This window comes from Miscanthus floridulus, chromosome 3 (assembly GCF_019320115.1).
Source record: "Miscanthus floridulus cultivar M001 chromosome 3, ASM1932011v1, whole genome shotgun sequence".
Lineage (NCBI taxonomy): Eukaryota > Viridiplantae > Streptophyta > Magnoliopsida > Poales > Poaceae > Miscanthus > Miscanthus floridulus.
Genome location: NC_089582.1, coordinates 115,981,014 through 116,008,169, shown reverse-complemented (window position 1 = coordinate 116,008,169; position 27,156 = coordinate 115,981,014). Strand labels below are relative to the sequence as shown.

At 44.9% G+C, this 27,156-nt stretch overlaps 3 protein-coding genes across 4 annotated transcripts; all 3 read left to right on the top strand.

Moving 5' to 3' along the window:
- Window positions 1–2,907: 2,907 nt before the first annotated feature.
- On the top strand, window positions 2,908–9,186 carry LOC136542158 (uncharacterized). The gene is made up of 5 exons (XM_066534467.1): window positions 2,908–3,469; window positions 4,501–5,474; window positions 5,761–6,027; window positions 6,155–6,246; window positions 7,947–9,186. The coding sequence occupies exons 2-5, from the start codon at window positions 4,527–4,529 to the stop codon at window positions 8,863–8,865; spliced, it is 2,226 nt and encodes a 741-aa protein (XP_066390564.1). The 5' UTR covers window positions 2,908–3,469; window positions 4,501–4,526; the 3' UTR covers window positions 8,866–9,186.
- A 1,246-nt stretch (window positions 9,187–10,432) lies between these two features.
- LOC136546602 (probable hydroxyacylglutathione hydrolase 2, chloroplastic) lies at window positions 10,433–14,536 on the top strand. Its single transcript, XM_066538573.1, has 8 exons — window positions 10,433–10,658; window positions 11,068–11,253; window positions 12,015–12,218; window positions 12,701–12,824; window positions 12,941–13,041; window positions 13,558–13,632; window positions 13,707–13,805; window positions 14,025–14,536. Exons 1-8 carry the CDS (start codon window positions 10,584–10,586, stop codon window positions 14,169–14,171), a joined length of 1,011 nt encoding a protein of 336 aa, XP_066394670.1. The 5' UTR covers window positions 10,433–10,583; the 3' UTR covers window positions 14,172–14,536.
- Window positions 14,537–15,468: 932 nt separating this feature from the next.
- On the top strand, window positions 15,469–26,911 carry LOC136542157 (3beta-hydroxysteroid-dehydrogenase/decarboxylase-like). 2 transcript variants are annotated; one of them, XM_066534465.1, is made up of 10 exons: window positions 15,469–15,965; window positions 16,101–16,271; window positions 16,394–16,510; window positions 23,346–23,425; window positions 23,506–23,704; window positions 23,887–24,004; window positions 24,200–24,374; window positions 24,499–24,655; window positions 25,362–25,428; window positions 25,525–26,904. In XM_066534465.1, exons 1-10 carry the CDS (start codon window positions 15,483–15,485, stop codon window positions 25,674–25,676), a joined length of 1,719 nt encoding a protein of 572 aa, XP_066390562.1. In that variant the 5' UTR covers window positions 15,469–15,482; the 3' UTR covers window positions 25,677–26,904. The 2 variants fall into 2 exon arrangements, with proteins under 2 accessions (XP_066390562.1, XP_066390563.1); XM_066534466.1 differs by lacking the exon at window positions 16,394–16,510 and having other exon boundaries at window positions 25,525–26,911.
- Window positions 26,912–27,156: the final 245 nt, after the last annotated feature.

Here is a 27,156-nt window from a genome sequence, read left to right as displayed (position 1 = left end):
TATCTCCGACCTCTCTCCCTCTTCCCCAACCCCAGCGGGCTTAAAAAATGCTCAGGAGGGCAGGCCACCCAAGCGGTGGGGACGACGGTTAGGGTTTTTGTGGGGTTGAAGGTGGTCAGACCAGGTCAAGCAGGGGCGCCCATAGCCATGACGATAGAGGGAAGAATGGGAGAAGGAGGCCACCGTGGACATGGTACGGTCTCGTCAGAGCTCTGCAGCCACAGCGGGGCGGTTGACGGCTATAGAGCGCTGGGAGGAGGAAAAAGACGTAAGAACAAAAATTGAGTGTTCTCGGGCCTCAAAACACTCAATGTTCTATAGATAGACCCTCTAAAAATGATACGAAATTATGGATCAGGAGAGTGAATGTGTTGGCCGGCACTATTAGAAAAACACGTAGGAATATGGGTGTGTTTAGTTGGGGATGTAAAAATTTTTGGGTGTCACATCGGATGTGTCGGTAGAATGTCGGGAGGGGTTTTTTGATACTAATAAAAAAATAAATTACAGAACCCATCAGAAAATTGCGAGACGAATCTAATGATACTAATTAATCGGTCATTATCATATGGGGTTACTGTAGCACTTAGGCTTTTTTGGACTAATTAGGCTTAAAAGATTCGTCTCGGAATTTTGTCGAGAACTATGCAATTAATTTTTTTTCATCTATATTTAGTACTCCATGCATGTATCTAAACATACTGTTTTAGTGTAGGAGGCAAAAAAATTTAGAAACTAAACAGGGCCTATATTCAAATGAATTGCTTCCCTAGGCAAGCAATGGACGTACACCTACAATGTACTGATGCCACCTGGCTACGTGAGGAATAAAATACTCATTTCTACGGTTTCTGTAGTGTATAGCTTAAGTAGTGCCAAAAGAAGAGAGAAAAATCTGAGCACCGCTCTATACACTGCAGTAGCCGATGCCAGTGCCTGAAATTTCTGGAGCGGATCAAGTAGTTGCTCCGCTGCCTACTTCTGCCTTGTGAATTAAATAATCAAAGCTGGATGCTTTTGCCTAGTACTCCGTACATCAGATGGATTGATGTAGTATTTTATATGGATGCTTTTTTCGTTTGCGGGACCAAGAGCGATGTTAGCACACTGTGGCTTGATGATGCTAGTTCCGATAAGCCTATGTGTATCGAAAAAAATTTCAGACACTACTAGTACGTTGTGGAGGGCCCTCCGCAGTGTGCGGCCAAAACTGTGCTCGGAGAGGAAAGAGAAGATATAGGAGTCACTCTTCACACTACAGCTGACGACGCTTATTTCAAGTGATGCTAAGAAAAGGGAGAGCGGAGCAAGAAGAGGCAGCGCTGCCTATTCAATAAAAAAACATTTTGTGTTCTTTGTCTGGGCAAATGGGAAAGGAAGCATGTGATCCTGGCCTCCTGGGAAAGTGTATTTTATTTTAAGTGGGTCCAGTCTGTACGAATAGCAGCGGTGCCAATTTATTTGCACAGTGCAGCTTAGTGCTTATTTAGTTTCCAAAAAGTTTCCCAAAAAGTGTTATAGTAGTCATCACATCGAATCTTACGATACGTGCATGGAGCATTAAATGTAGACAAAAAAAAAACTAATTGCACAGTTTTGTTGAAAATTGTGAGACGAACGTTTTAAGCCTAATTAATACATGATTGAACATTAATTACCAAATAAAAATAAAAGTACTATAGTAGCCAAATTCTCAAAATTCGTGAACTAAACACGCACAGAAAGTCGATGCTTATTTTCTGATGATAGGTCCCATTTTTTCGTGGCATCGCTTGCACCACTGCGGAAGGCCTTTCCTGGCGTCGGCATCATTCCCCGCAGTGTGAGAAGTGGTGTTTAAAAACTCTCTCTCCACTTGAAAGCACCACTCAAGCGATACACTGCCCTCGACCACATGGCTCCACCATGGTTGCATTGCAGCAAGTTGGTGGTTGGTTGAAGAAGAAGAACAAGAAGAGGGAAAAACACGGCAGGGCGGGCTCCAGCACGCCACGACGGCACGCGGCAGGTGGAGTACTCCACGACGGCACTACTGTCCCGCGTCGAATTGCAGTACCGAGTGATTACTACGTATAATCGACCGGCCGGCGCGGCATTACGCGGGGTGGTTACGGGGTGCCAATCACTCGCCGGCTTCGTCGTCGTCGTCGTCGTCGCTAATCAATTCGATTCAATCGGCGGCAGCAGCAGGACCGGCCATTGCTACTGCTCCGGCCACTGATCGGATTCCCTCGTGCACAAGACGGACGGTACACTATACATTACGGATCCCTACCATGTTATTACGACTATTAATTTTGTACGTAAGTAATAACACGGGAATTCGGATCCGAGGCGTTTGCCAAATAGAGTTTGGTGTCGAATTCGCAGGAGATTTGTGCAAAATCACAGTAAGGGATGGGGATTGCTCTCTTTTCTGTTCGTCTCTTTCTCGAGAGGATAAATAAACAAAGGTGATGTGAATAAAGAAGGGAGGAGCCTCCTCTCCTCTCCCAATGCCCAAACGGCCAATCTTGTCTGCCCCCTTGGCCTTGGCCCGAGGAAAGCAACGGCTCACCGCAACAGTTTCAGGTTTGCGCCCAAACTTGGCGCCGCTGAATTCTGCACGCACTGTGGAGCACTGTAGCATTTTGTTTATATTTGGTAATAATTGTTCAATCGTTGATTAATTAGGCTCAAAACGTTCGTCTCGTAAAGTACAACCAAACTGTGCAATTAATTTTTGATTTTGTTAACATTTAGTACTCCATATATGTACCGCAAGTTTAATGTGTTGCATAGTGCCAATTCTGGGTGAATGGCCTCAGTTACCATTACCAAGTACCACCCACCCACCCACCACCACCGTGCCGTCTCCTCTCCCCTACTGTCTACTACTGCACACCACGCAAGGCCGGCCACGACGGGTGACTGCCTTGTTGTGCCTGTGCTGCTGCACGCAGCACAGTGGACGCGTCCGCTGGCTGTGCCTGGCTTGCGTGTGTCAGCTGCTCGCTACGGTTACTACTGCCGCCCGGGCTAGGCACCCACGCGGCCCCGGTCTCTCCACTCCACATAGCAGCAGCGCCGGAGAAAGGGGTGTCCTAGTAGAGAGATTCGTCTCTAGCTTTCTGCTCCTCTCGGCTGGAGCAAGGGCGGCCAACGCAGCGGTCCAGGGCTGGAGGCAGCCACGGCCAAAGGCAACGAGTGGAGACCGGAGCCGCGGAGCGGGAGGGATCCTTGACTTGTTTTTCCTGGATGTGACGACTGACGCGCGCGGCCGCGCTCCTTCCTCCCCACTCTGACCGGGGACCTGCGTACCCCGCGACGCAGCAGGGCGGAGCTGCGTATACCACGAGCGGTAAGCCGGTGGAAGCCAGCTTTGCTCCAATCCAAGCCAGCCTTTCCTCCCCTCCGTGCGCCCACAGCAAAGCCGGAGGAGGCGAGCGGAGGAGAAGAAACCACTAGGCGCCCGGATTTCCGCCGAGAGGTTCGTGTTCCCCCGATTCATCCTCCTCCTCCTCCTCCCCTGTTCCAAGATTTTTCGCCTTTCCTTTCCTCTTCGAGCTCTTTGCTTTTGCGGTTTTGCCGTCGCGTTTGCAAGCAAGCGACTCTTTCCCCCCAAATACATGCCATTGCTTGCCGCTTCCTCCGACCAGGAGGAACATTTGTTCAGGACAACCTTGGGTTCGGTCAGTCGGTGCGAGGCTGAGGCGGACGGTTGATTGCGAAGTGTCTGCTCCTTGCTGTTATATCCTCCGCTAATTGCTTCGCGTCGAATTCAGCGGTTGTTTAAGGTTGCGCGAATTGATAGGGCAACCAGTTGTGGTACTTTTTGTGCGCAAGATTTGGTTGGTGCTGTTCTTCCTCTCTTTTCAAGATTTTTCTTTGTCGAGGGGGAAAGTTGGGTTCGGGGGACGACAGTATCACAGGACCACCGCCGCCCGCATTGATGCCTTGATGACTTCTGCTACTAGTATGTGGAGTACTACCTCTTGTGGTGTCTGTTGAGCATGTTTCGGTTTGTACCGAGTTCAATTCATTTCCTTACAAGCAAAGACATATATTCCCCCAGGCGTACTCCCTCCATGTCCACAGGAGTATTTCGAGCGGCATTTCTTGCATAACCATTAGTGCCATTCAGGAGGGTTCTGTGGTTTTTGTCGATTTAGTGCTAGTACTCTTCAATGGGTTTGCTCGATTTCCTTCATTCGTGTCCTTTCTGAAATTATCTCTCGTCTCTGTGCGATTCTTAAGGTTCCATTCCGTACTCGAATCACCGTGCGGCGATTCTTGGTATGGTATGAGTAAATGCGATCCGCGGTGACTTGTGAGCCAGGTTTCTGCTCATTACATTCACGAAAAAGTTGCAACCTTTATTGCATTCAGGGGTGTTGGTCTCACTTTCTTTAGGAACTGCCAGGTTGCCTGCCGGATTTTTACTTTTTGGTTCCAATTTGTCCCATGCTTTTATATGACGATGATGATGATGGTAATCGCATTGTTGGTTGGACAATGCAGAGTAATGCGCTTAAGGATTCACGACAATGGCTTCATTGGTGCCGGGTGTCCTCGTGAAGCTCCTTCAGCATATGAACACGGATGTAAAAGTTGCCGGCGAGCATCGGTCCTCGCTCCTTCAGGTTGTCAGCATTGTCCCAGCGCTCGCGGGGAGCGATCTGTTCACCAACCAAGGGTTCTACCTCAAGGTGTCGGATTCATCCCATGCGACCTATGTTTCCCTTCCAGAGGAACAGCATGATCTCATCTTGAGCGACAAGATTCAGCTGGGCCAGTTCATCCATGTGGACCGTCTAGAGGCAGCCACTCCTGTTCCCATCCTTAGAGGAGTCCGCCGAGTTCCTGGCCGCCATGCTTGTGTTGGCACCCCTGAGGATCTTGTGGTAACCAGCTCCTCCAAATTTCATGGCAGCAAGAAGGCGCAACCATCAAATGGAATGAAGGATGCCAGCATCTTGTCACTAGAAAAGGAAACGAGCAAATTGGAGAAAATAAATGCTTCGCGCAAGCCTACTGGGGCAGAAAATAAGAAGCCGATGCTCACCAAATCAAACTCTTCACTGTCAAGACAAGCTTTGAATGGGATTGGTGATAAGAAGGAAGCAGTTAAATCAAAGCTGAAGCCAGCTATTACTAGGTCGACACCTTCATCACCAACCAGTGTCTATTCTCTACCTGCATCATTCGACAGATTCTCTAATGATCTGAAACAGAGGAACAAAGTAAAAGGAGCAGAGAAAGCTTCATCTTCTAGGCTTTCCTTGTTAGAAAAGGCTGCTTCTGTTTTGAAGGCTACTAGTGCCGGGAGAAAGTCCTCTGCTGGCAATTCGGTCAGTAGCTCTGTGTTGAGCATTGGATCAGGGCCAAAGGCCTTGAGAAGAAGCTGGGAAGGAAACACGGATATTAAAGGAAAAGGCAATTCAGAATCAAAGACAGCCAAACCTGACCGGAAGCTTGATAACAAGATCCCAATGGTATGTAGTATGCTGACTCTCTTTATCAGTGTATAAATAATGCATTTAGTTTGTGACTAGTGACCACTGGGTTCAGCCACTTTCTTCAGGCTGGTTCAACGTTTAGAATTCCCAGTGATAATGGATAATAGAGACTGTTATCTCATAATATCTGTTTATTACCGTCTCGTAAACGACATCATGTGTGGCAACTAGCAAGGAAATGTGATGGTGTTCTTCCCATTTGCACCAACCATTTATTTTTACTCAAAGTTAAAAGGATAATATGTACATTCTTAATCTGCAGACTCCTAGACGAAAATCACCAGTGGATGAGAAGGTGCCACATAAAGATGATAGTCAGAAAGCTGCTAGGAAGAGCACCGCAAGTGCTCCCTCAGATGACGCCGACAAAGCAGTTAAGAAGCATATTCCTACTGTGAAGAGAACTTCTGGGGTTTTAGGAAATTCTAATGTTACAAACCTAGTGAAGATTCCTCCCAACAGCAAAAAACTAACAGATATTAGCACTTCGTGGACGTCACTCCCTCCATCACTTGCCAAACTAGGAAAGGTATGGCTAAAATTCATTGACACAACTGATATGATTTTAAACTCTTGCTTCCACAATAATCTGAAAGATCAAGCATTGCTGAGTAATTCAAATTTTAAATTGGCATACCCTGTTTTCTATGTGACAGGAGCTTCTGAAGTACAGGGAATCAGCACAAATAGCTGCTGTTGAAGCCATGCTAGACGCTTCCGCTGCAGAGAGCTTGCTCAAATGTTTGAGGTACTTCTTTTTTTCTAGATACAAGCCCTATGATTATGACAAGTTTTGTATGTTTTCTAACTAGTTCTAGGCACATTTTCTTATTTGGTAGACTATGACATAAGACATACCGTTTGATATATTCCCTATGACTCCGACTGAGTTGTTTCCCTATTCAATCCATTCTTTTAATACCTATCTTGTAGCTCCTAATGCTTGTATTCTTTTCAAACTGCAACTTTATTCTGTACTTCAATCAGGCAAAGCATCCCTAGCTTATAGATAACTATAAACGTATGTTTGACACTTAGATGGCATCACATGCTTGATGGTCTGTCTATTAAAATATAGTAGAAGAGAATCTTGTGGTTTGATTTGGAAACCTGCCATATTCTGCTAGCCTCTATCCAATTGTGCAGAAGATGTGGCACCTACTGGTATCAGCGTACTCTGCGTCCAGTTAATTCAAATTAGAAGAAAAAAAAATCCTCATAAATTAATCTTCTGCCTAATTTCCACGCCGAACTTACACTTCTGTGCTCTCCAACAGTGCTCTTCTGCTGTTCCATTATTCTTGAAATCCTTTAATTTTAATAGAAATGAGTCAACTATGCTCCAAGGACAAACCTTATGAAGCCTTCAAATATCACATGCATCTGGCCGTAGACAGCCTTGATTGCCTGTTCCCGTACTGACAACATGCTAGATACAGGACATGGTGATCGGGAACCAGGACAGGTGGTATCAGCTGTGCTTTTAGCAAAGCCTGCTGTTCATTGTCACATGGTTGGTTTCTGATTGCACCTCTCTGGGGCAAGATCATGAATAACCCGTAGGTCTCATCTCATGGTCAAAATGTCTCAGTTCGAGCTGTCTAGCATGTTGCAATAATGTTATCAACCAGCTCGGTTCCTCCCTTTTGGAGCTCGAGACCCATGCTGGAGTGGTCCCTGCTATCCATCTTCTTTTTTCTGATCTGAGGGCAGGCGTTACTATGAATGTTTTTTCACTCAAATAAAAAATGTTTTTGTTATTCCAAATAAAAAATGTTTTTACACATCAAGATTAACTTGCATAGGTTAACCTAGACTTAACAAAAGATCTGAAGTTCAAAACAAAATAATTGGCATTCTGAGTTACTACTATCTGTAAACATCTGTGCATTGCTCGTTTGGACATGCTAGATTGCTAGAAAGTACAAGCTTGCAGAAGGTACAACCCAGAGAACAGGAAAAAGAAATCTTGTATTGTGAATATACAGGTTTGCATACAGTTGATGCCTTGGCTTGTACTGTGTTAGTTTTGCTTGTTGGCATCCAGATGGTCCAGGACATGGATCACAACATGTTTCTGAACTGTCTCCGAACCATGCTATTGTACTGTATAATGATCCTTACAGATGCTGTGCTAGACAAACAGGAAGTTTCTCCTGCTGTACTTGTAGCTGCATGCTGTTGTCTTCTACTGAAAGTACCTATTTATTTACATCGCTAGCTCCAGTATATTCTCCAGTTAATCCAATGATTGCTAATGTCAAATTAACTGTCTGGATTTCAAATTGGTGTTGAAAAGTTGGTGTATTGAGTCTGTTACGGCATTTTTTTGTGTGTGTTGGAGAGTTCACGGCAAGAGCTGCAGCACGATGCATTTTTAGTTTTTTTTAATATGTTTTTTTGCTACCAGTGTTGATTCTTACTTACTGACCGTATCTGCCTGAGCAGCTCGTACGCGGAGGTGAGCTCCACGGCTGAGGAGCAGAACCCACAGCCAGCCGTAGAGCAGTTCCTCACCCTCCACGCCGCGCTTTCGCGTGCCACGGTGATCACCGACACCCTCACCAAGTCTGCCACATCAGCCTCGCCAGATTGCTCGGCAGCCAGCGATGCTGGAACGGTGGGCTCCGCTACCGACGAGGAGGCCGCTGCCATCGCAGCCGAGCGCCGGCGCCGTGCTACGTCCTGGGTGAGCGCCGCTCTCGCTACGGACCTGTCCGCCTTCGGCATCTACAACCTCAAACCGGCCACCGTCTCCTCGCCACTAGCCGTGGTGGTCGTCGACGAGTCCGCGAAGCCGGCGGCGGCCGCGGCCACGGCTACGAAATCATCCCCGTCGCCGAAGTCGCGGCTGTCCCCCACGAAGGGGAAGGCGAGGACGGGCACTGCGGCGGCCGCAGCGGCGCTGACGACGACGCCCGCGCCGCCGGAGTGGGAGAGGGGAGGGGGCGCCGAGGAGAGGGGCGAGCTGGCGAAGCGGCTCGGAGAGGAGTCAAGGGGATGGTTCCTCGGCTTCGTGGAGCGGTTCCTGGACGCCGATGTGGCGGCGTCCGCGCCGTGGGACCGCGAGCGCGCGGCCAGGATGCTCCCGCAGCTAAAGCGCGTCAACGACTGGCTCGGTGAGATCGGGAAGCGAAGCGAGACTCCGTTGCTGCCGCCGGCCGACGCGGACGGTGAGGCGACCACCACGAGCACCGCTGCCCCTGTCCCCGCGAACGGCGGCTGCGGTGTACCCGAGGAGACAATAGAGCAGCTAAGAAAGAAGATCTACGAGTATCTACTCACCAATGTCGACTCCGCCGCCGCAATGCTCGGTGGTGGAGGCGTCGGCGCGGCGGCCGCGCCGACGAACGGGAAAAAGGTGTAACGCGTGTGGATGGGAGGTCCTAATTGGGCCGTTAGTAGTGTGGAATTTGATTGGGCCAAAAATGGGATGGGTTTGCTAATGTAGGCTTCGTTTCTGTTGTTTCTTTGTTGGGCTTTGAGCCTTTCAGCTTCTCTTAGTTTCTTATCGTGGTCACAGAAAAAAGAAAGGTGGTGAAAAATTGACTTGTACGTATTTATCACTGACGTCGACTGGGTGACTCTGAATTATGGAGTATTGGTTGCTCCATTTGGATGGTTTTTTTTTTATTTTAAGAGATTGGAAAGTGATTCTTTGAACAAAGAATATGGACTGTTTGTGCTATCACGTGCTGTTCAAACATATTTTCAGAAACGTAATATACCTCTTTGACTTCGGAGTAACCGAGGAAAACCTGTTTGTGCTATCACGCGTGCTGATCTGTGTAGTCATTAGTCAAAGTGTCAACCACTTGCTCGGGATATGTTTTTAATAAACTTTGCGTCCCGTTAATAATTGAGGACAAGAAATATTCAACAAGGCCAGTCCCATCGCGGAAACCATGAGTTGGCTTTTATATTTACCAAGCCACGTAGACACTGTATACAGAAAATTCTAATAGATAGTTTCTTTAAAATATATATTTTTTTGTCTAATTACATGTCTTCTCTCTTTATCAACTATGACATCTTTCTATATTTTGGTTCCTGTGCAGGCATGGTTTCTTATCTCATAGAAAGTTACATAGTGTTGTTTTAAAAAACATAGAATGCCGTGAACACATGGATGAAACAATCACTCTTGATGTATAGTTCTGTTCTTTTATTTCATGGATATTAAAATTCGTAACTCATTTAGAGTTGAAAATCGAGCCAAGAGAGTTTCATCCCCCCATTCAACTCACTTCTTCTTTCTTTACTTAAAAACTCTCTCATGCCATAAAAAAATGCTTACATGACAACCTATTAAGTGAATGTAGATGAAACTCTTACTAAAAACTGGTCTAAAAGTCAATGCTCTTCTTTAATTCCAATGCTGCATTATCATCTTGCTTAGTTGCCACCTAATTAATAAATATAGAAACTATCTAGTTTTTTTTCTTGATTTGACACTAGTTTTCGTATTGTTCTAAATTCATTCTAATTTAATGTCTTTATTCTTTATAAAGTGATATTGCGGCGTATCTTGATGGGGTGTCACGCTGAGACCGTCAGAGAGCCGTTTCTTTTACGAACGAGCGCCAACAGATTTGTGTGTGCGGCATGAGGTTAGAAATCCAAGAGAATCGGCACAAATTCGTGTGGAAATGCGTTGCAAGCGCCAGGCGGCGTTTAAAGCGTTGTACGCGCCGGGACGGCCGTGCACACCGCACAACCTTTGAGAAATGGGGCTCCGGCCTTTTGGAACGATCACGAGCGCATGACGTCGGTCCCGACTCCCAAGCCACGCACCACGCTTTGCGGCAATCTGCGCCGTCGATCGCCCGACGGACTGCCCCCGATCTGGGAGACGCCCTCGAGGGCCCCGTGTGTCCGTGTGGGCCGGCACGGGCGAGCCAGCGCCATCAACAGCCGCGAGCCGCCCAACCTCTTCTGCCTCCTTCCTTTCCCACTACTCTACTCGCCGTGCCGTCCCCTCCCCCTTCCCTCTCTCCTCGCTCCCCACGCCACGCAGCGCATCGTCTCGTCTCCTCGGAAGGCGGCAGCGCTGTGGCTGCGGGCAACGAAAGGAAGGGAGCGGGGATGAGGATGCTGTCGAAGGCGTGCTCGATCGTGGCCTCCTCCCTCCCGCGCTGCTCCTCCTCCGCCGCACCCACGGTCGCCCCCCCGCCCCCCCCCCCCCCCCCCCCCCCCGCACCCTCTCTCTCTCTCCCTCCCTCTCTCCCTTGCACATCAACTCTTCCCTTTTCGTGGTTCTAGGCGGGGGGTTTGGATCTGGGGTTGGGGATTTCCATCGCGGCGCATCCCCGTGGCCTGCAGCTGCCTCGGTTCCAACGGGGCGGGTCGTTTCGCACGACAGCCCCTGCCTTCCCGCGCTATTGCGGAGATGCCCATCTGTTTATCGGTCCTGTAGTTGTTCCCTCTGCTCGAGCTAGTTAGTTAGTTTTTGTGTTGATTTGCGCGGCATGGAGATGGGTTTGGTGGTTACAGCACCGTTGCGTGAGTAGTTCTCTGTGAATTCTTGGTTGTAACAAATTTATTTTGGTCTGCTTCTGTTGTTTCGCAGATGAGGGGGCAGCCGTCCTTGCTGCCAAGCGTGCGGAAGCAATGGCCCGGGAAGCCACTGCTGTATGGAATCAGCACTCTCTTGGTCATGCCACTGAGGACACTGTATGGAGTGGGTCGTGTTTTTGGCGCAGGGCGGTTCCTCTGCAACATGACCAGCGTCTCTTCGTCGCTGCAAATTGAGCTTGTAAGTGGTCTTAAATACCTTTGTGACTTCTAGATAACTATTGAGTACTTAAGACTCGATGCTTACTGATATTTGCTTGATGCTTATCGATGTAAGCACCTCGTTTCTGTATTGACATTGTGGTGCTCTTTAGGAGAGAAGCCAGCAGTGAAAACAGTTAGTTCTGTGGATTTTTTTTTATTTAAATCAGTTGTGATGAGTTTCTTACAATTCGATGCCATTGCTTTGTAGAAAGAAAATACAAGGTCATAACTCATAAGGCCATTTTTAGTAGGAAAGAGCTAGTGTCCATGAAAAGAAGTCTCATTCTTGACCCACTCTCACTTACTGCTTTACTCATGCTTGGCATTATGTTGTTTCCTCTGTTGTATACCTAACTACGATGTTGTGGACCAGACCCCTTAGACTCTAAGACTGACACTGTCAAGCTCAAGCATACATTGGCGGCCGGCGGCCCACATAATTTGCACATTAATTTTTCACAGTTTCCTCCACACAAATGACTACACTTCTTTTGATGGAACAGCATGGCTCCTGGCTTGGATCATCATAGTGGATATCATAAAGAAATAGCAGACATTGTTATGAATAGCCGAAACAATAAATAGGACATCTTTTGAATGACTTCTTATAATCAGTTGTTACCACAAACTTGTTGCTCTTTACATAACTATCCTCCTATCTGTAGATATTTCTCATCATTCAATCACATTACTGAGTGTCCTTAATATTCATCAGCAACTGTCCTGGTTTATATGCAGGTACCATGCCTTCGAGATAACTATGCATATATCCTGCATGATGTTGATACTGGAACAGTTGGAGTTGTTGATCCTTCTGAGGCTATGCCTATTATAAATGCATTGGAAAAGAGAAACCAGAACTTGACTTATATACTGAACACCCATCATCACTATGATCATACTGGTGGAAACTTGGAATTGAAGGCAAAATATGGTGCAAAGGTATAGCTTTCGGCTTTTTTCTTTGTTCTTTATTTTCTTGTATCGTTCAGTGACTCTGATACAGTATGTGACAGTGCCACAATCAAAATTATGAGCTAAGTGAAACCAATAGGGCTATACCCAAGGATGGACTTATTATGAGTGCTTTTTATAGCATATATTATTCTTATCAATAAAGTATCTGTTAAATTCAACAATATTTATGGTTTTCGAGATTGAATTATATAACTGAAGTTCAAAACAGAGCATATACTAATGGCTATGCCTCAAGTTTGGGCATGACTTCTGCCTACAGTAACAAATCTAAGTTTTGATGATTTTCTAGGTGATATGAAGGAACTGTTTGATGCAAATCTGTTTCCTTTAGTTTTTATTGTTTATACACTGGATTGCTCCTGCCACCTGAAACACTTAATGATAATTGTATATAGATGAAGATTGGTGTGTCTGATTTAGTCTTCTGATGATCATATACATTTTAGGTAATTGGTTCTGAGAAGGATAAGGACAGAATACCTGGTATTGACATCACTCTTAAGGAGGGTGACACATGGATGTTTGCTGGCCATCAAGTTCTTGTACTGGAGACTCCTGGGCATACATCAGGTGTTTGATTGAATCTTATGACTCGTCTTATCTTCGTTCTTGCATTCAAAGTTGAATGATTAACTCCTTCAGTGCACACAAAGGCTTTTCGTTGACTTTACATTTATTTCTATCAGGTCATGTGTGCTATTATTTTGCTGGTTCTGGAGCTATATTTACAGGTGACACCTTGTTCAATCTATCATGCGGAAAGCTTTTTGAAGGGACTCCACAGCAGGTTTTTTTTACTTGCTTGCAAATATGTTCATATTCATGTATGTTGTGTGAAGGTGCTACTGGACTTCCGTGACAAGCTACTCCTTCGTAGTGCTTTTATTTCACCAAAGAAGTCTCTTAATTTTGAACAACAAACATTTTTGTTGGAGTTTCTGAATTTGTTAATCGAACTTAAATTATTTCTCCACTGCAACTATTAGAACGTGTAAGCATGAGTAAGCAAGATAGGTATATAAAAGGTTAAAAATGGTGTATGAACTTGAATGATCGAGTTTGTTCTACATTATGTCAGTATTTGTACTTTCATATGTTTGAACATGGGGATAATTGTGATTAAATCTAATTATTCATATGATGGACTTTAATCATTTAATAGAAATCTAGAAGGTTGTGAACTCTTAGTAGTTCTATTTATCATCTATGGCTCAGTGACTTCTCCTTTTTCGTAGAAGGTATGGAAACTATTGTTCCATGTATCTGTGAGATTACATGACCATTTCAGCCTGCCTCATTGCAGATGTATTCCTCACTCCAGAAAATTACAGCTCTACCTGATGATACAAAAGTATACTGTGGGCATGAATATACCTTGGTGAGTAATTTTTCATTTCGTTTCCAGTTTCCTGCATTGATCTGTTATTTAATGCCTGATGTTCCTCTGTGCAGAGTAATTCAAAGTTTGCCTTGAGTGTAGAACCAGGAAATAAAGCATTGCAGGAATATGCTGCAAATGCAGCTGAGTTGCGTAATAAGAATATACCCACGGTAATATTATCTCAGTCTTTGTGACGAGCTAGTTCTTCTTAAGCATGAAATTATGCATTTCTAGCTTTGTTTACTTTAAAAGTCCTTGATTCCGTTCTTTCTTTTGAACATTTCATAAAAATCATAATTTATTTCATGATCTCTCTGCAATACTTAACTTGAGAACGTTTCCACCTTTACTTTGACCTTAAATCCTTAATCCAAATTTCGTGGTTGCAGGTGCCAACAACAATTGGAAGGGAGAAGGAATGCAATCCTTTCTTGCGGACCTCCAATCCAGAAATTAAGAGAACACTGTCTATTCCAGATCATTTCGATGAAGATAAGGTGCTTGAAGTTGTCCGTCGAGCAAAAGATAACTTCTGACTAACAAAAGGAAATTCTGGTGACATATGACCTATATCTTGTTAAAGTTCAGACAGAGAACCTCTAAGTCACAAGAAACATAGGAGGAAAGGAAGGTATATATGTTTGAGCTAGATTTTGAAATGCTTCGGCAAAATTATGTCGAGTGTATGTAGCTTTGGCAGTGTTTGTCTATAGCAATCAGTGATTCTTTTGACTACTACAAATAAGCGTGTTCTGCTATCATCTACTCTCTGTAAAAAAAAAAAAAACGCCACTTAGCCGTTTCATCGTCAATCTTCAGTTCTTATTCAATACTTTAACTTGGCGGTTTGCACTGTGACAATGGATATTACTTGAATGCATTGCATTGCAATTTGCATGGATCCATGTTTGTTAGCCGCATGAATATGGTATCAACAGTGCAATGCTTGGAAATGTACTTGTAGGGTACTGATATGAAATGTGCTTATTGGGGTCCTTTGCTTGATTTGATGGCATGAATGCCAGGCTTGGATTTTACGTCACATTTTGGAAGATTGCCGTTCAATCATCAATCATGGTCGATGTGATGCGTCACCGACCGAAAGAGTATAAGCATTAGCATGATGTGCCATGATGCGTCACCGACCGAAAGAATTAAATCAGCGAGCTATTGACATGTTGATACCCCGAACAGGTGGAAAGTTTAATCAACGAGAACAGGTGGAAAGTTTAATCAACGAGCCGTTCTTTCGGTTGTCAAAGGAAAGCTTGGGATTCCATGAGCTGTTCGAGTTCGACAAGATTAAGCTCGAATGCATATGCATCAATGCATGTCATAGTTTATTCTAGTCATGTAATTTAAACTGATGTGTACATATGGAATCATTTCAAAGCTCATGCAATAGAGATTCGATCCTAAACCTGCATCCTAAGCTCGTGAAAACTCGTACTATCTTGTGATTCAAAAAAATCATATTATCATCAAGCTCCAATCTCTTAGAGCCAAAGATCGAAACTATTTACACGCAAAAGTAAGATCGAACTTTTTACACAAATGTCGAGCGGTGAGCTCAATGTTCCAGCATGTGAAGTGCCTACCTGGTTTTGATTTTTTTTGGAGAAAAAAAGGTAAAACAAAAGCAGCTAAGATTGTCAGCCTGTTCGACTGGTACTGATATGATCATGAATTATTACTGCTGACTAGTTTGATGTGAGAGAAAAATATTGTTATGATTAAAAATTTAAAATCGTTTACGACTGAGCGATCGGGCTGAAAACCCCTCGTGCTCTCCCTATTTCTTCTTGTCCCCCCACCTCCGCCTCCGTCCCACTCCCACCCCACCGCCGATGGCGACCGCCGAGCCCGGCCCGCCCCCGCCCAAGCCCGCCTGCGCCGTCACGTTCGGCCGCTCCACCCTCCTCGGCCGCTACCTGGCCGCGGCAATCGCTGCCTCCGGCCGCTGGTCCGCCGTCGCCATCCTCGACCCCTCCTCCCCCACCTCGCCGGCCCCGCCGCCCTGCCCGCCTGCCTCCCACCTCGTCTACCACCACGACGTCGACCTCTCGGCGGACCCCGAGCGCCTCGTCTCCGCGCTCGCCGGCGCCGCGGCTGTCTTCCATGTGGACGCCACCACAGCGACCGCCTCCGGGAGCGACGGGTCCTTCCTCTCCCTGCACCGCCTCGCCGTCGCGGGCACGAGGCGGCTCCTCGCAGCTTGCCGCGCAGCCGGCGTGGAGAGGGTGGTGTACACCGGCTCGGCCGACGTGGTCGCTGCCGTTGCCCGCGATGTGATCAATGCTGACGAGGACTCCGCGCCCTACCCTGACAAGGTTTGATTACTCCGTGATCTGCTCGGCTTTGGGATCCTTGGGTTTGATTACTCCGTGATCTGCTCGGCTTTGGGATCCTTGGGTTTGGAGGTGCCATTGGGCTGACTGGACGCTTCGGTTTTGCTGTCGGTGCAGTTCGGGAATGCGGTGAGCGAGCTGAGGGCGCAGGTGGAGGTGATGGTACTGGGTGTGGACGGGGTGGACGGGATGAGGACGTGCGTGCTGCGACCGAGCAATCTCTTCGGTCCGGGGGATTCCAGCTTGGTGAGGTTTGTTGCTGGATATGCAAGGTCTCCCTTGGGCAAGGTATTCCAAATATGAAATTGACTTTGTTCCTGTGATTTTGCTATTATAAAACATGACCTGGAATTTTTCCCCATGCTTCTTCAAACTGTGAAATTCTAGTTTTCTTATGTAGTTCTTTTCAGTTTGTAATAGGCAGTGGCAGTAACATGTCTGATTTTACCTACGTGGAAAATGTGGCCCATGCCAATATTTGTGCTGAGCAAGCCTTGTCTTCGAATGCAGCTTCTGTAGCTGGGAAGGTACATTTTTAGAGATAAAAGGGCTATGTTTAGCCTGTTAAACTATTGTAATAACAAGGTCATAGATCTAGCTGGTTACTTCTTGCAAATGAATTACATGTCCTAGTACATGAACTAGACATAGATTAGAGGGAGGAGTAGTGCTAGGTTACCGACCATCGTAGGCCTTCGATCCAGAGACATCTGCCATGGGCGTTGCGTCGGTGTCTGCGCTAGGGCAGCGAAGGTCGGTGAAGACGGTGTCAGTGATGAGCAGTGGCGACCGGCGGTGAAGACCGATGGCGGCGCAGTGCAGTGGTGGAGGTGCTTTCCGTCATTGGCTGCGCCCCTCACTAGATCGGGTTTAGGGTTTGTCGGTGGGGAGCTCGGCTCAGGCGAACCTCGTGCGTAGAGCCGCCGGCCCTACCTCTATTTATTGCGCAGTGTGATAGGGGCCCTTCAGCCATAGTGGGCTGGACGCCCCCGATCAGGGCGCTGATCAAAGGTCTAACTGGGTCGTTGGGCTCAGTTCGGGATTAGAGATCAATCTAACAATCCCCCCTTGACCTCCTACCATCTTTTAATTTCATATTATTTACTTTTGTCCATTCCATTACAGATTAGCGCACAGAGCATGTTTTATCGTCACGGTTAATTGCCGATAGATTTAACAGCTACAACACACCACTCTGTTCTGAAATAGATACTTAACTTTGGGCCTTCTTTTGTCCAGTAATTATAGGCTTTCCCTTAAATCTATGCCGGCTATATGTTCTCTAAATACGTTGGGTGGTAAGCCTTTTGTAAGCGGATCCGCGAGCATTTTTTCAGTACTTATATGCTCAAGACTTATGACATGATCCCAGACTTTATCTTTCCCAACATAATACTTTATGTCAATGTGTTTGGCAGCACCACTTGACTTATTGTTGTGAGCATACTGTACTGTCGGATTATTATCGCAGTATAATTTAAGTGGTCTATAGATATCGTCAACCACCTTCAAACCGGGTATGAACTTCTTTAGCCAGTTTACCTGCCCCGTTGCCTCATAACATGCTACAAACTTGGCATACATTGTGGACGATGTAGTGACGATTTGCTTTGAGCTTTTCCATGAAATAACTCTCCTTGCGAGAGTGAATACATATCCAGACGTGGATTTTCTATCATCTCCCGCATAACCAGAATCTGAATATCCCACTATATGGAGTGAATCTGATCTTCTATACGTCATCATAAGGTCTTTCGTTCCTTGCAAATAACGCAAGACTTTCTTTACTAATTTCCAGTGTTCTGTTCCAGAATTGCTCTGGAATCTGCCAAGTAACCTGGTAACAAATGTCAAGTCAGGGCGCGTACATACTTGAGCATATTGCAAGCTTTCGACAGCTGAAACATATGGAACCACTTTCATTTGATCGATCTCATATTGGTTCCTGGGATATTGAAAATCCCCATATCTGTCGCCCTTGACTATAGAAGCAGGTGAGAGACTATATTTGTGCATACTGAATTTCTTTAAGATCCTTTCTATGTATGTCTTTTGTGACAGTCCTAATACCCCTTTACTTCTATCTCGGTGAATCTCGATTACTAGAACGAACGAGGCTTCACCAAGATCTTTTATATCAAATTTTGAGGACAAAAACTTTTTTTTCTTCAGTAGTAGACTGACATCACTACTAGCAAGTAAGATATCGTCTACATACAGGATAAGGAAGATAAATTTTCCATTCTTAAACTTTGCATAGACATAATTGTCCTCAACATTCTATTTAAACCCAAAATTTCTTATTGTCTGATCAAACTTCAAGTAACACTGTCTTGAAACTTGTTTTAATCTATAAATGGACTTCTTTAGACGGCATCTCATTCGTTCTTTTCCTTCTATGACAAAACCTTTCGGTTGTGCCATGTAAACATTTTCTTTCTAGTCCCCGTTTAGAAATGTCGTCTTTACATCCATCTGATGTAATTCTAAATCGTAATGTGCCACTAATGCCATTATGATTCTGAAGGAATCTTTACATGAGACTGGAGAAAATGTCTCATTGTAATCAATCTCTTCTCTTTGCGTAAAATCTTTTGCCACAAGTCGCGCTTTATATCTCTCTATATTCTCTTGAGAGTCAAGTTTTGTTTTGTAGACCCATTTATAGCGTATTGTTTTGGCTCCTTTAGTAATTATTTTCAAGTCCCAAACTTTATTGGCATTCATAGATTTTATTTCATCTTTCATGGCCTCAAGCCACTTCGATGAATAATCACTTCTTATGGCTTCTTCAAATGAGGTGGGATCATCCTCCATTTGAAATTTCTCAGTGTTGTATACTTCATAGTCAGCAGGAACAACTGATTTTTTAACTCTTTGAGACGTTCTAGGGGCCTCCACATTTGGCATATCTTCTGTTTGAGACTGTTGTTGCTCTCCTTATGTGTGGCAATAGGTTCTATAGGATCTTGAAGAACAAGTTCATCATCGTTATTCATTGTTGCCACAGGCGGAATAACAACAGGTGTTGCCACCACAGTATCTTGCACTGTTGGTACATCGACAGCAGGTAGTAAGAAAAATGGCTCATGAATCACCGGAGTGGGCGCATACACCCGTTTCTCTTCAAGGTCAATTTCTCGAGCTACCATGCTCCCCCTCATCATTTCATCCTCTAGGAAGACAGCGTGTCTTGTTTTCACGAACTTTGTATGCCTGTCCGGATAGTAGAAACGAAAACCTTTTGACTTTTCTAGGTAGCCAGTGAAATAACAACTTATTATTTTGGGATCTAGCTTCCCAATGTTTAGATTAAATACTTTAGCCTCAGCAGGACTCCCCCCACACGTAAGTGCTTTAGTAAGGGTACTCTTCCTGTCCACAACTCATACGGTGTTTTGGGCACCGACTTACTTGGTACTCTATTGAGAATATGAATGGCGGTTTTTAACGCCTTCATCCACAGGCTCAACGGTAAGGAGGAGTAACTTATCATACTGCGCACCATATCCATCAGAGTACGATTGCGTCTTTCAGCTACTTCATTCTGCTGAGGTTCGCCTGGTGTAGAATACTGGGCTACTATGCCATTCTCTTGTAAGAACCTTGCAAAAGGTCCAGGAACTTGGCCATATGGGGTATGCCGACCGTAGTACTCCCCCCACAGTCGGACCTGACTATCTTAATCTTTAAATTGTGTTGGTTTTCAACTTCTGCCTTAAATATCTTAAATTTATCCAATGCTTTTGTTCTTTCTTTGATTGAATAAATATAGCCATAACAGGAGTAATCATCTGTGAATGTCATGAACGAATCATAATCATCCATACTCTTTACACGAAACGGACCACAGATGTCTGTGTGAATAATCTATAAAATTTCTATGCTTCGTTTGGCATCTTTCTTAATTTTCTTTACATACTTTTCTTTTATGCATTCTCTGCATTGTTCTAAATCTGAGAGCTCTAATGGAGGAAGAATGTCATTCTTAACTAGTTTTTCTATTCTCCCCCTCAAAATATGACCTAAACGACAGTGCCATAATTTCGACAATGCATCATGAGCTCTCTTTCGTTTTCTATTTACATCCGTAGACGGGGATACATTCTCATTGTCGCACGCAACGTTCCCATCATCGTATACAACATTCACATCATCACATAGTGATAACAAATAAAGCTCATTTTGTAAGATATCAAGATCAACACATGTATTATTAAATGTTATCTTACATTTGCCATATCCAAAATAGCAATCATATCCATTATTGTCCAAGCATGAAACACTAATCAGGTTTCTCTGTAAAGAGGAAACATAAAGTACATCTCTAAGTAAAAGTGTGAAGCCATCAACAAGCTCTAGAGAAATATGGTCAACGGCTTCGACATCTGCTCGGACTCCATTTGCAACTTTAACGTGTCTTTCACTTCTTTGCGTAGTCCTCGTCGAACGGAATTCCTGTAACGAATTAGCAACGTGAACAGTTGCACTTGAGTCAATCCACCAAGTAGATTTTGAATACTGTACATACAGAGATTCATTTATGAACGTAATAATGTTCTCACATTTCTTTGCCATGATCATCTCTAAGTAATCGAGACAATTTTTCTTATAATGTCCCGTCTTCTTTCAATAGAGACACTGATCTTTCTCTACTGTGAACTTGTTCTGCTGAGACTGATGTAGCATGGGACCCTTTCCCTTTAGCTTTGAGGAGAAGTTAGCATTATTATGTTTTTTCTTGTTGTCTTTCACATAGTTGATAGTGCCACCATTGACAACTTTCATTCTCTCTTGCACACACATAGCCATGAGCCTCTCTAAGTCCCACTTCTCGGGCTGTATGTTGTAGTTGACAACAAAAGTGTTAAATTCCTTTGGCAAGGAAGCAAAAATCAGATGGATAAGGAACTCTTCCTTTAGAGCCAGATCCATTGGTTTTAGTTTGGATGCTAAATTATTCATCCTTAGTATGTGCTCTCTTATGCCATCATTTCTAGAGTACCTCTCTGTCACCAGCTGCTTTATCAGCTGGGTAGCATATGTCTTTGAAGAGCAAGTGAACTGACTCTTTATTCTATCGAGGTATTCGGTGACGGTGTCATACTCTGGGATTGTGCCCACAATTTCAGGTTCAATCGTGTTCTTTATCACAGTCATACATTTCTTGTTGGCAGTGACCCATTTCCTATGCTCAAGGTGATAGGACATCTTTTGTGATTCAAAATCCCTCTCTCTAGTTGCCCAAGTGGCATCAGCCTCGTTTGTCTCCCTCATCGGTGCCACGGGCTTAGTGGGACATGGTGAGGTGACTATCCAGTCCACCTCAGCCAAGATGAAGGTCAGGTCAATCTTTTTCTTCCACTTCGTGTAGTTGTCACCTTTTAGATTGGGGATCTCTTTGATACAACCCATCAAGTTGTATCCGTGTGAAAACACAATTAATATGGAGTGAGAACATAAACATAATAATAACAAATTGCATGCCTTAGTTCCAACGTTGATCAAAATTAAAACATACAATTGTCTCTACATCACCGTTGGGCAGAAATAGAATTAATGCATGACATAACATCATAATATTGCCATTAATCAACGTTGGTCAGAATAATAACAATATTATAATAAACTAAAAACATATCCATTTTTTAAAATTAAATTCTCCGGTTGGTTCGAATTTAATAATGAAAATAACAACTTTAAATACGCAGCAGAAAATTAATTCAATTTAATGAATTTTACCGACAGGCAAAAAACTATTTTCTATTTTCTTTGAGCCATTTATCCATTTTTCAGGAGAAAAAAACTTTTACTGGAAAATAAAAAGGTAAAAAATGACTCAATTTCAGCACTGTTCATTGGCCCAGCAAGGAAAAACAGCTCGGCCCACTTCTCTGCGCGCGCGCTGCCCGCACTCAGGCCGCAACCTGGGCCTGGGCCAGCAAAGCCACACGGCGTGCTCGCCCGCCTGGGCCGCAAGTCGGCCCAATCAACCGGCGTCGTCCGTTTTGATCCGACGCCCGAGCGTCGATGTCGCAGGATCAACCCCCCCCCGGCCACGGCTGACCCTGAAACCCTAGACCATTCGGTTCTCTTCTCTCTCTCTTCGCCGCGCTCCGTTCTCTCCTCAGCGCAGCAGCAGCAGCCGAGCGAAACGCAAGCGATGAGCGGCAGCCATGGCGCCGTCGCTGGCCCCCTCACCGGCGTGCGCGCTCCCCAGCGAGTGAGCACGCCGCCGTCGAGCGGTCTGGGTGGCGGTGCCCTGATCCCCTCCAAAAACCCTTGATCTGACCCTGATCTCTTTTCCTCCTCTGTCTCGGTCCCGCGACGGTACGGAGACGATGATGGCGCCGTCGCCGGCCCTCTCGCCGGTGCGCGCGCTCTCCAGCGGGTGAGCGCGCCGCCGTCAAGCGGCCTGGCTGTGGCGCCCTTTGCCCGAGCACCCGTCCGCGCGCCGACGAGGCGGCAGCACGGTGCGGCGGCGAGGTAGGTCTCTTCCCCTTCCCCTTTTCTTTTCCTTTGGTTTTCTTTTCTTCTTTTCTCGGATCTATCCGATTTAGGGTTGGGGATGGGGTTAGGATTGAGATTAGGGTTTGGTTAGGGTTAGGGTTTCACTGTTCTTCTTCCCCGTGATTGATTCGCGGGTTAGGTTTCGACTTTGAGATCCGAGACCCTTTCTTTTCTCTGTTCTTCACCCGATTAGGGTTAGGGTTTGGTGACCCTCTTCTTTTCTTAGATCCGAACAGATCTACTCTGTGTTTTATCGTTCACCCGTTCTAGATCTAAAACCCTAGAAAAAACTTGGCTCCGATACCATTGTTAAACTATTGTAATCACAAGGTCATAGATCTAGTCGGGTACTTCTTGTAAATGAATTACATGTCCTAGTACATGAACTAGACAGAGATTAAAGGGAGGAGTAGTGCTAGGTTACCGACCATCGTAGGCCTTCGATCTAGAGATGTCTGCCATGGGCGTTGCGTCGGTGTCTGCGCTAGGGCAGCGACGGTCGGTGAAGACGGTGTCGGCGATGAGCAGTGGCGACCGGCGGTGAAGACCGATGGCGCGCAGTGCAGTGGTGGAGGTGCTTCCCATCACTGGATGCGCCCCTCAGTAGATCGGGTTTACTATTTGTCGGTGGGGAACTCGGCTCAGGCGAACCTCGTGCGTAGAGCCGCCGGCCCTCACCTCTATTTATTGCGCAGTGTGACAGGGGCCCTCCAACCATAGTGGGTTGGGCGCCCCCGATGAGGGCGCTGATCAAAGGCCCAACTGGGCTGTTGGGCCCAGTTCAGGATTAGAGATCAATCTAACATAGCCATATTACTTTTATGGTTAATTCTGCACACTAAACTTTTACAGACATTTTTTGTTACCAATGATGAACCTATGGAAACATGGGAGTTTATGAATTGCATGATGGAAGCCATGGGTTGTCAGAGGTATTTCTCCCTCCCTCTTTGCCCCTCCCTACTAGGCAACTTGTGAGGTTAACATGTGCTGTGGTTTCTCATCCATTTAGGCCCAGGATTAATCTTCCTGCCAAGATGTTAACGTCTGCAGCCTTGCTTTCCAAAATGATTCATCACAGGCTTGGTTTTCAAATGCTTTCCACCCCTCTTCTCCATCCAGATACAATATACTTCTTGTCATGCACTAGAACCTTTAACACTTCAAGAGCCAGAAGATTACTTGGATACCACCCGATTGTATCATTGGAGGTGAGCTTGTTTTGTTACCTTGCTATATTGCAATCACATATGTTCCCTTGGATCATTTGTTTGGTACTGCCCATGTTCTGATATGTTCCTGGTAAAGGCACATGAGGCCCCTTCAAGGGCTTTCTTTTTCTTGCAATGCAGATGTTGATAACTAATAAATTTTAATGTTTAATGTGTATCAGGATGGAATTATGAGAACTGTTGGTTCATTTACAGAACTATCAGGTAATTTGGGGTTGTCAAGAAAACAAGGCCCCTGCGGATCATCAAAGGCAGATAAGCTGCTAGGAAGTGGAACAGGTGATATAATCCTTTTTTAAGAAAATCTCTCTCTTGTGTTTTCTGCTTTCCACCAAATTGAATGAAGAAGAGCCTTGGATACCAAACTTTTCTGATATAGTTGTGTAGAACACTTTTCATTGTTGTTTACTTACTATCACTCAGTTATGATAAATATTTGTTTTTCACTGTTGACATCTTCCATTTGCACTGCAGCTGCTGATATTCTTCTTTGGAGGGATGAAAAGAGAACCTTTTCATTTGTCACAGTATTGTTTCTGGTTTTCTACTGGTTCCTGCTTTCAGACAGAACTTTTGTTTCATCGGCTGCCAAATTTCTTCTAGTGCTCTCCCTTGGTCTCTTTATCCATGGTTTGCTGCCTTCAGAAGTGTACGTGTTTTGGTTGTTTAGCTATCTTTTGAGTACAATAATCTGAAATTAATATTCCCCAGTTCTTGCAAAATAATTTTGTATTGTACTATGTTTCAATACTGAAGTTGAACCCCTATTGCAGGTTTGGTTTTACAGTTGAGAAGGTTACATCTGAGCATTTTGAAGTATCACGCTTAGCATTGAGGAATTCGCTTATGTGTCTGGCTTCTGCATGGAATGGGAGCATTCATAAACTAAGGGTTCTAGCAGAAGGTGAAGACTGGAGTTTACTTTTGAAGGTTGGTGTTCAGCTTTGTGTCTTCTGGAGGCTTTGTTCATTAAAAATACCCAATATGAGGTCGTTTTCCATTAGGTGCTGCCTACTAAATTTGGGCTCCTTGAGCCCACATAAGCCGTTTGGATTTAATCTACTTCAGTGATTTATCTATCTCTAGCATATTCATGAACCATTTTCCCCCCTGAAGTTATAGTATTAGGTATAGTTGTTTTCATAAAATTTAATATACACACACTTTTACTATTCAAAATGTTTCTGCACTCATGTTAAGTGATTGAAGTCTTTGGTTAGCTTGGTATACTTTTGGGCCTTTTGGCTTTAGTTGATCATGAACTAGAAATAATTTATATGAGGTTACTGTCTTTCTGTATCTTAAATACATCAATACATCATTTTTTTTTGTCATGTTGCGTTGATGTTTGTAGGTTACTCTCGGTTTAGTGATTGTCATAAGGGATCAATCATTCCATCTCAGTCGTGAAATAACTTACCATGTTAAGATAATGCTGCTCGATTAACAGTGTTTAAAATGATGCAAAAATGGCTACTCAAGTTTCCTCAACCAAAAGATAGGCTTTAAGTTGAAATTCACTGCAAATCAATAATAAATATTGACATGACAGGGAAAATGTAGCTAAAATGAAGTCATGGCCATATAAGAATCAAGTTACAAATGATTGATCCATAGTTTCTTCACTATTTTACAGGTATTTGCATTTCTGTACAGCATCAAACTAATGCTGAGCTTTCAGTTCAGAATTCTGATGGGTCTTGGTAAGGGACTTTCTTTTGCCACTTAAAATTATGATCAATTGATCATTTAGTGTTGTAAAATAAATTGAGCATCTGCTTCTTCTCTCCTGTATGCAGTACTGGCATCCTTGTTCATTGTCTTCATTGTATATGAACAATGCGAGGAAGAAATTGACAGTTTGGTGGCAATTGCTTCTGTCAAAGTCGAGTGGCTAATAGACAGAGTAGTTGGAAATTTGCCAGCCTCTTTGAAGGCGTATATAGCCTAGAGAAGACATCTGAAGGATGTGTCGCCAACTCACAATGGTGCTCCTATCTATAAAAATCTTAGTTCTTTTAAGCTAACATGTCCTGTGTGATTTACCCAAATGTTTGACTGACACTTTCATATTCTTGTTCAAGTTTCACTTTCAATTAAGTGGGAATCGTTTCTTGTCGCTGTTTACAATTCGTGAGTTGGCATAGCCTGTGTTTTATGCTCATGCGTGGGTACCAAATTACTAAGTCATTTTTCTTTAGCTTTAACCAAATTTATAGAAAAATACATAAATATCTATAACGCGAAACAAGATTTATTAGATTTACTATGGAATGTATTTTTATACTGTATTTATTTAATCCTTTACTCGACTTGAGTCTTTTGGGGACGAAAGGAGGTGTCAATATATTTTCTATGAATCAGCTTGTCTTAAAAATGGCTTGTTCGGCTTATTTTTTCAGTTGAAACAGTGTTTTTCTCTCACAACAATTCAGCCGGAACAGTGTTTTTCAGTCAAGTTTTAGACCAGCGAACAGGGCCATTGCGGCTTATTTGCAGCATCATCAGCTGTAGTTTGTCTCTGCTAGCACTACCACTGCTATTTTAGTCTGCAAAAAAGTTACAGTGAACAAACTAATTAAACATTTGTGGTTCCGTGCTGAAGTCTGGGCTCTCATGGTGAGCCACCTCGGACAATCTTTTGTTGGCCGATACCAAATCATCAACGATAATGATAAGTAAGATCTCCCACCGCTCGCTTCCGCACGCGCCGCTCGCCGAGTGACCCTATCCGCTTGCCTTGTCCGTGTGCCCCGGTGCTCGCTGCGCTGTTTCCTCCCTATGTCGCCGTGCCCATCCGCCCACCCCCACTCCGCGATCACGCGCCGCTGTGCCCCCGCCGTGCCGTGCGTCGCAGTGCCCATCCGCCCACCCCACTCCGCCTCGCCGTTGTCGGTCCCCCCCCACAGCGTTGCGCCCCATCCCCTGCGGCCTCTTCCGCGCTGCCCCCATGCGCTGCCTCCTCCGCGCCGCATTCCCAATCGGGCCTAGTCTGCCTCGCCCGCCTCCACCGCGCTGCCTCCTCGCCGCGGCTGGCCCGCTCGCCACAGCCGCCTCCACTGAGCCGGTGAGCCCCCACGACGGATGCTCCAACAAGCAGGCGAGGTGGACGAGATTCGTGTGACGTCATGCCCGCCAGTGAGTTCCCCGTGTCACTGCCACACAGTGAGGCCCATGCGCCGCCGTCGACCTCCGCGCCGGTGTGCCTCCATTTGTCCAAGTAAAGCCCATGTTGCAAGAGTTTGTTTCAAATATTTCAGATGTTTCATCTGGATGTTGCAAGTGTTTCATCTTGATATTGCAAAAGTAGATCGCAATATTGCACATGTTGTAGTGACTATACACATATATTTTAAGTATGTTCCAAATGTTTCATCTCGTTTTCCAGACATATATTTGCAAGTGTTTCTTCTCGATGTTGCATATGTTTT

Coding starts and splice junctions, on each gene's coding strand:
- LOC136542158 (XM_066534467.1), top strand. CDS start 4,527: ATGGCTTCATTGGTGCCGGGTGTCCTCGTGAAGCTCCTTCAGCATATG. Junction 5,475..5,760: donor TTGATAACAAGATCCCAATG/GTATGTAGTATG, acceptor CTTAATCTGCAG/ACTCCTAGACGAAAATCACC. Junction 6,028..6,154: donor CACTTGCCAAACTAGGAAAG/GTATGGCTAAAA, acceptor TCTATGTGACAG/GAGCTTCTGAAGTACAGGGA.
- LOC136546602 (XM_066538573.1), top strand. CDS start 10,584: ATGAGGATGCTGTCGAAGGCGTGCTCGATCGTGGCCTCCTCCCTCCCG. Junction 12,219..12,700: donor AGGCAAAATATGGTGCAAAG/GTATAGCTTTCG, acceptor TATACATTTTAG/GTAATTGGTTCTGAGAAGGA. Junction 13,806..14,024: donor GTAATAAGAATATACCCACG/GTAATATTATCT, acceptor TCGTGGTTGCAG/GTGCCAACAACAATTGGAAG.
- LOC136542157 (XM_066534465.1), top strand. CDS start 15,483: ATGGCGACCGCCGAGCCCGGCCCGCCCCCGCCCAAGCCCGCCTGCGCC. Junction 16,511..23,345: donor CAGCTTCTGTAGCTGGGAAG/GTACATTTTTAG, acceptor AAACTTTTACAG/ACATTTTTTGTTACCAATGA. Junction 24,375..24,498: donor GGTTTGCTGCCTTCAGAAGT/GTACGTGTTTTG, acceptor CCCCTATTGCAG/GTTTGGTTTTACAGTTGAGA.